The 8,487-nt window shown below is 44.9% G+C and overlaps 1 protein-coding gene across 4 annotated transcripts in view; it reads right to left on the bottom strand.

Annotated features, from left to right (window-relative positions):
* Positions 1 to 884: 884 nt before the first annotated feature.
* The window catches only part of AGL (amylo-alpha-1, 6-glucosidase, 4-alpha-glucanotransferase), a gene marked incomplete at its 3' end in the record, with an annotated part of 112,581 nt that continues 104,978 nt past the window's right edge, over positions 885 to 8,487 (bottom strand). For all 4 annotated transcript variants that reach the window (XM_056523312.1, XM_056523314.1, XM_056523311.1 and 1 more), the window contains 3 exon segments: positions 885 to 1,060; positions 3,736 to 3,869; positions 5,518 to 5,654. In XM_056523312.1, coding sequence (XP_056379287.1) covers positions 885 to 1,060; positions 3,736 to 3,869; positions 5,518 to 5,654 — 447 coding nt within the window.

Raw genomic sequence — 8,487 nt, 5'->3', positions numbered from 1 at the left:
ACCAAATGTGGGGGAACTACAACCTAATGTGGGGGAACTATACTGCCAACCTAATGTGGGGGAACTATACTGCCAACCTAATGTGGGGGAACTATGGTAAGGTACCGTATCGCTGTAGAGGGGTAGTCTTATCCGGCGAGTATATCCCAAACTCTATATTTTAACTGTAAAAGTTGGGGGTCGTCTTATACGCCGGAAAATACAGTAAGTATAAAAAATATAAATTAAGACTTATTTATCAAGTACCCACGCTTTCCTTTTTCACGAGTTCAATATTACAAATTTGCTCCAACATACTGAAAATGAAGAACCGTGCACTATTCCAGTCTCTGTGGCAATACATACTTACTCTATACACTTATTCGAATTGCCGATTCCATCAATATACGTATTTTTTGTGCTAAACTAGCAAAGCGATTGTGAGAATATATGTTGGGAGCTGTAGTTTTGCAACATCAGGAGAGCCACAGTTTGGAGGCCACTGCCCTAGAGCCTAGGTTTCCAACTTGGAGTCCTCCAGCTGTTGCAAAACTACAACTCCCACCAGTTGATTTAAAAAAAAAAAAAAATTTTCCACCGGAGTACCCCTTTAAGCACTCTTGTAATCGGGGATGCAGGACAGAGATTGCTGAGAGCGTGCTACCGCAAACTTCTCCCTACTTGTTCTCCTGATCGGTGGGGGTCTCTGCACAGAGAACCTGACAGATACAAATTTTTGACATGTCCCAATTTTTTTTTAAATAACAGGAACAATATAAAGCTTATGCGATGACCCACCTAACAATTAATTGTTATAGGGAAATATCTCTACTTCAATAATATATGAAGTCTCTATATAAATATGGACCACACACACACACTGGGTCTAGTTCTCTACAATTTACCGGCTGCAAGTGACGGACAGCACTGCTCCTTCTCCTGAGTAATATTGTTGGTGCGGTACGGCACATCTGATAGGGAAGGGGACAGCACCGGGAGGGCAGGAAATCTTCCAACTCCGCACATCTGCACCGACCCCAGAGCCAAATGCTTCACCAAGGTGGAACCGTCCTGCACAAAGCTACAGGGAGGGAGAGATACACAAACAGGTCAGAATTACCCAGAAATATTGTCAGATGTTTCTCCACAGGAGAATACAAACAAAACCTGGAAACTATACATATAATTCATATGGGGGGGGGGGGCTTACAAAGTACCGTAAGTGATTGCATTATAAATGATTATAAATCAACTGGCTCCAGAAAGTTAAACAGATTTGTAAATCATTTCTATTGAAAAATACTAATCCTTCCGGTACTTATCAGCTGCTTTATAATCCACAGGAAGTTGTCTTCTTTTTGAATTTCCTTTCTGCCTGACCACAGTGCTCTCTGCTGACACCTCTGTCCATGTCAAGAACTGTACAGAGTAGGAGCAAATCCCCATAGCAAACCTCTCCTGCTCTGGACAGTTCCTGACATGGACAGAGGTGTCAGCAGAGAGCACTGTGCTCAGACAGAAAGGAAATTCAAACAGAAAAGAACTTCCTGTGGATCATAGCAGCAGCTGATAAGTACTGGAAGGATTAAGATTTTTTAGTAGAAGTAATTTACAAATCTGTTTAACTTTCTGGCACCAGTTGATAAAAAAAATAAATAAATAAATAAAATTTAAAAAAATAAAAAGAAATTCCAGTGGAGTACCCCTTTAAGCATTTAGCTTAGATAGCTATGGGCACAGTAGGGGGATTTTATCAATTGGAAGGGGGGTGGGGGGGTTGATTTCTTTTGGCAGAGCTGGAAATCCAAAAATGCTGCAGTGTGAATGGTGCAGCAGAATCCCATTGAAAATAATAGGAAGCTGCTGCACTGGAATTTCCAAGTGCAATTCCTGAGTAGAATTCCGCTTGGAACTTCCGTAGTGTGAACATACCTTTATGCTGACGGGAACAAAACACGGCACTACCACTCGTAATGCAATCTTTTATACCAATGTTCTGATGTAAGCTGAATGGAATAAATAAAAAAAAAGCAATGGCACAAGCAATGCGCCAAAATTGTGTCTGACAACAAGAGAAAAAAGGGTGCGTTGCATGACGATAAATCATAAAGCAGACAAAATATTACTACAACAGTGTTTTCCTACTAGTGGGCCTCCAGCTGTTGCAAAACTACAACTCCCAGCATGCCCGGACAGCCGTTGGCTGTCCGGGCATGCTAGAGGTTGTAGTTTTGCAACAGCTGGAGGCACATTATGTGTAAAACACTGTACAACAAGAAGGGAAGAGCATGAGATGTGAAAGGAGTACACATATAAGAGTGAAGTTCAGCAGGACCGGACGACTATTTTATGTGTATGCCCAATCAAAATAGGGCAAAATAAGGATCGACATGCTGAATCTTAATGCCCAATCTTTGTTTTCCCTGGAAATAATCCGCTAGAGGAGACAGAGGTGTCTGAGGGCAGCGTACTCCCTTCTGCCCATTGAGAAGGCATGTACACTCAGCTGAACTGAGCATACATGTATATTGGGAGGACTGGAGGAATAGTTGCTAGCTAAACAGAACTATTGAGGTAGTATGGCCACCTTAAAGGGGATCTCCATGATGGAAAAAGATATCCCCTATCCTAAGTATAGGGGACATGTGTCAGATAGCATCGGGTCCAACTGCTGGGACCCCCTGCCATCTCCCATACGGGCTTGGTTCATCTCCTAAATGGGTCATGCCGACCACCGCATGAAGCGATGGCCTACACACCCCCTCCATGCATATCTATGAGAGAGTTGGAGGAAGCCGAACGCTGTACATTTGGCTCTCCTGTGGGGTCTACGGGGTGGATAACATGAAATTAACACTTAGTGATGCCAGGGCACCGTTAGCCTATACACAGTCCGAGGTTGAGACAGCTTCTCCTGGGCCATTTATACTCCGATAAAAGGTTACAGATAACTGTCTTTACTGAGGCAGGATAGATGGTAATTCCTTTACAGTATAGATTGGTGCAAAGGGAGGTGCAGACTAAAACTTGGAAGCTTATCGCCTTTCTGGGACTTGTAGTTGCTTGTGCTGTGCTGTATGGTGAATTTGCAACCCACGCTGACTTTGGTGCTACAGACTGAAGACTATTGCTTTTCTTCCCCAGAGTTTTGCGCTTACCGTTAGGCATTGACTTTTCACCTGAGCGTAGGGTTTTTTCCTTAGGATATGGGTGGCGGCAGGTTTTGAATCCCGATTAGCCTCTCTCTGACTTCTCCACAATGTACCTCAGCACTGGGGCAACTCTTCTCCCCCTAAACTATTGGAGGATTCCCATTGGGGCAGACATGTCACCTGATCCACTCTGCACCTTCTCTGCTAACAGACTTAGTAGCCAGGAGTCCTGAGTAGTGGGCCCAAGATGGACACTGAAGACAACATTTGCCTGACAGGATGGGCAGGATATGTTATCCCGTACTGGGTCACCAAACTCCCATAGAGATGCATGTGCAAGGGGCGTGTTGGCTTCAGCTCTGTGCAGAGAGCCAGGCACCGGGCGGGAGATCTTGGGGGGTTCCAGCAGTTCCAGCATATTCCAGGATAAGGAATTAGTTTTTTTAGGAGAGTTCCCCTTTTAAGATTATTTTTTTTATTTTTTTTTTATTCAAGAGGATTTTATTAAAATGCAACTGATAGTATAAACCCTCATAACCAGTGAGATACTTTCTGGGTCGTGATATGTGGACTATGACAATGTGATATAAAATATACCTCTTACCTAGACATCTGTTTCCAAGCAGCTTCCAAAAGCGTTGTGTATGCTCCAAGCAATATGGCGTCAAAGTAACACGGGATAAGGTAACGAGGAATCTGCTTCAGGTACGAGAACATCGCTGCAAACCAATTGCCCACCTTGTAAAGAAAAAAACTGATTTAGCATCAATGGCATCAATGCAGATAAAACCCTGAGATATAGTAACATAAATGAGTAATTTACAAATGTAAAAATGCAAAGAGTAATAAAATAAATAAAAAAGAAAAGAGAATGAGAGAGAGAGTTTCCAAATTAAAATAGCATTTATTTAAATAAACTTAGTGGAGTGAGGTCCTTAACAGGGACCCCCCTGCTAAGGACCTCACTCCACTAAGTTTATTTAAAAAAATGCTATTTTAATTTGTAAACTCTCTCTCTCATTCTCTTTTTTATTTATTTTATTACTCTTTGCATTTTTTCTTCTGTTCTTTCTCCTATCTCTCACCCCTAGCCTAGTAGGACTGTTACCCATTTTTTGTCTCCACTTGCATTTTTTGGCACATTGGGTTTTTTGTGCAACACAGTATCACGTTTTATGTTGAGCTCCCATTTATTTTTAACTAATTTACAAATGTGATAATATTTTACAGCACCTTAGACCCCCCCCTACGTAATCCCATCAGTATAAAAAAAAAACTCTATATTATAAGGAGTTGTCCAGACAAGAAAACCCATGCACAGTGGACAGTGGTTATAAAAAGTAACTCTCACTCTGATGGACCCGTCTGCTCCTGCATTAAAGGGGTACTCCGGCCCTAAGACATCTTATCCCCTATCCAAGTGTACATGTAATACGTCCCTGTACTGTAGGGGGCGCTACCAGACACCAGTCAGTGCATGCACTTCAGTAATACAGGTAAAGAGTACAGAACATGTAATACCTCCCTGTACTGTAGGGGGCGCTAACAGACACCAGTCAATGCATACACTTCAGTAATACAGGTAAAGAGTAGTACAGAACATGTAATACCTCCCTGTACTGTAGGGGGCGCTACCAGACACCAGTCAGTGCATACACTTCAGTAATACAGGTAAAGAGTACAGAACATGTAATACCTCCCTGTACTGTAGGGGGCTCTACCAGACACCAGTCAGTGCATATCCTCGGCTTGGGCAATCACGTTTTATATTGAGCTCCCATTTATTTGTAACTAATTTACAAATGTGATAATATCTTACAGCAGACCCCCCCCCCCCCCCTACGTAATCCCATCAGTATAAAAAAAACCTCTATATTAAAAGGAGTTGTCCAGACAAGAAAACTCATGCACTGTGGAGAGCAGTTATAAAAAGTGACTCTCACTCTGATGGACCCGTCTGCTCCTGCATTAAAGGGTTAGTCCGGCTCTAAGGCATCTTATCCCCTATCCAAAGGATAGGGGATAAGATGTCTGATCGCTGGGGACCCCCGCAATCTCTCATGCAGCACCCACCTGTCTGAATCGCTCCGTGTCTGAAGACTCACGACCCCGAGGCAAGAGTATCGTGACATCACGACTCCGCCCCCTTGTGCAGTCACACCCCGCCCCCTCAATTCAAGTCTATGGGAGGGGGCGTGACGCCCCCTCCCATAGACTTGCATTGAGGGGGCGGGGCATGACAGCACAAGGGGGCGTTGCCATGATGTCACAATTCCATATTTATTTGGAAATTCCCCAATTTCCAATGCACAATTCCATATGGACAATCCTCAGTATTTGCGCTACATGTGAGCGTAACCGATTTGTCTACTGTATTTCCACTTACTTCTGCACACGATCCTCCGCGAGCTATAAGGCGGTTACTGAGGTAATCGATCATCCAGTCTCCGGACCGCAGGTTATCACAGAACGGATGCCCCAGATCATTCTTAGGTCGGATGTCGGCCATGACTGAGATTAAACCTTAGAAAGGCGAGAAATAGTTGTTAGATCCAACATGGTAAACAAGTACAATACTGTATGTAGATTTCCAATGTAACAGACATCTCGACAATGTAGCCGCCGGCCAGGGCAGAATAAGCAGGTACCGTATTTTTCGCCGTATAAGACGCACTTTTTCTTCCCCAAAACTGGGGGGGAAAAGTCGGTGCGTCTTATACGGCGAATACACCACTTTCGCGGCGGTCCCTGCGGCCACCAACGGCCGGGACCCGCGGCTAATACAGGACATCACCGATCGCGGTGATGCCCTGTATTAACCCTTCAGACGCGGCGATCAAAGCTGACCGCCGCGTCTGAAGGGAAAGTGACACTAACCCGGCTGTTCAGTCGGGCTGTTCGGGACCGCCGCGATTTCACCGCGGCGGTCCCGAACAGCCCGACTGAATAGCCGGGTTAGTGCTTACAGGACACCGGGAGGGACCTTACCTGCCTCCTCGGTGTCTTCTCCGTTCAGGGATCCCCTGTATGGCCGGCGCTCTCCTTCCTTGTCATCACGTCGTCGCGTACGTGCGTCGGCGTAACGACGTGATGGCGGCGACGGAGAGCGAGGATACCCGGCCGGCAGCAGAGACGTTCCGGAGAGATGGGGACACGGCGACAGCGATGGAGCGACATCCAGGGCAGCAGTGACGGGTCCGGAGCGGCGGGGACACGTGAGTATTACCTCCTATGCAGTGGTCTTCAATCTGCGGACCTCCAGATGTTGCAAAACTACAACTCCCAGCATGCCCGGACAGCCGTTGGCTGTCCGGGCATGCTGGGAGTTGTAGTTTTGCAACATCTGGAGGTCCGCAGGTTGAAGACCACTATTGGGTTCAAAATCTTTATTTTTTTAGATTTTGCCCCTAAAAATTGGGTGCGTCTTATACGCCGGTGCGTCCTATAGGACGAAAAATACCGTATCTTATCCCTTTAGTTACACAGTTGTCCATCTGTGAGAACAGTATTCTACAGTGCAAGATTGTTCATACATTACAATGCTGCCTCAATTACAATATGAATTGGTTCCAGGATGACCATTGTATGTTGGGTCCATTGTATGTTGGGACCATAACTCTATGGAAACCTGGTAATTGGTTCTGAAGCCCCAAAATGTCACCAAAAATAGGAAAAAATTAGGATTAAAAAGAAATAAGTAGATAACTAATATAGATAAAGCAAATCCTTACATATAAAAGTAATAAAGATCTGCTGGAGCTGTAATCACTGTCTATGTAGAGGACAGGAGCTTCTTCAGGGTCCTGTACAGTACACAGTGTCCTAAAAAAGTAACATGGAGCCGCCCTCACCTGGTGTCCAAAGGAGCAGATAACCTTGGGACAGGTAATGAATACAGAACATGTAATACCTCCCTGTACTGTAGGGGGCGCTACCAGACACCAGTCAGTGCATGCACTTCAGTAATACAGGTAACGAGTACAGAACATGTAATACCTCCCTGTACTGTAGGGGGCGCTACCAGACACCAGTCAGTGCATGCACTTCAGTAATACAGGTAAAGAGTACAGAACATGTAATACCTCCCTGTACTGTAGGGGGCGCTACCAGACACCAGTCAGTGCATGCACTTCAGTAATACAGGTAAAGAGTACAGAACATGTAATACCTCCCTGTACTGTAGGGGGCGCTACCAGACACCAGTCAGTGCATACACTACAGTAATACAGGTAAAGAGTAGTACAGAACATGTTATACCTCCCTGTACTGTAGGGGGCGCTACCAGACACCAGTCAGTGCATACACTTCAGTAATACAGGTAAAGAGTACAGAACATGTAATACCTCCCTGTACTGTAGGGGGCGCTACCAGACACCAGTCAGTGCATGCACTTCAGTAATACAGGTAACGAGTACAGAACATGTAATACCACCCTGTACTGTAGGGGGCGCTACCAGACACCAGTCAGTGCATGCACTTCAGTAATACAGGTAAAGAGTACAGAACATGTAATACCTCCCTGTACTGTAGGGGGCGCTACCAGACACCAGTCAGTGCATACACTACAGTAATACAGGTAAAGAGTAGTACAGAACATGTTATACCTCCCTGTACTGTAGGGGGCGCTACCAGACACCAGTCAGTGCATGCACTTCAGTAATACAGGTAAAGAGTAGTACAGAACATGTAATACCTCCCTGTACTGTAGGGGGCGCTACCAGACACCAGTCAGTGCATACGCTTCAGTAATACAGGTAAAGAGTATAGAACATGTAATACCTCCCTGTACTGTAGGGGGCGCTACCAGACACCAGTCAGTGCATACACTACAGTAATACAGGTAAAGAGTAGTACAGAACATGTTATACCTCCCTGTACTGTAGGGGGCGCTACCAGACACCAGTCAGTGCATGCACTTCAGTAATACAGGTAAAGAGTAGTACAGAACATGTAATACCTCCCTGTACTGTAGGGGGCGCTACCAGACACCAGCCAGTGCATACACTTCAGTAATACAGGAGTTTTACCAGTGAATGTCCATTCTAATTGGTCAATCACTGGTGACTGGTGAACATACTGAAAATGCTGCTGTTTTCCATTATTTATAACTAAAGATGAAAGTCCTGCGAGACTAACAATTGTGCAATATGGATTAAGAAAATAAAGTCGGAAGAATTTTCCATTTTCAAGATACGCGAGTTATGTCTTTTAAAGTCACTCACTCCATGAAATGTGTAAATTTGGCGTGCTGGTAGCATTTAATTGCCCTACACGTGTGTTATACTCTAGTTCAGTGGTCTTCAACCTGCGCACCTCCAGATATTGCAAAACTACAATTCCCAGCATGCCCGGACAG

Source organism: Hyla sarda, chromosome 6 (genome assembly GCF_029499605.1).
Source record: "Hyla sarda isolate aHylSar1 chromosome 6, aHylSar1.hap1, whole genome shotgun sequence".
Taxonomy (NCBI): Eukaryota; Metazoa; Chordata; class Amphibia; order Anura; family Hylidae; genus Hyla; species Hyla sarda.
The sequence above is the reverse complement of the archived record's forward strand: the minus strand, read 5'-3'. Positions and strand labels throughout refer to the sequence as shown.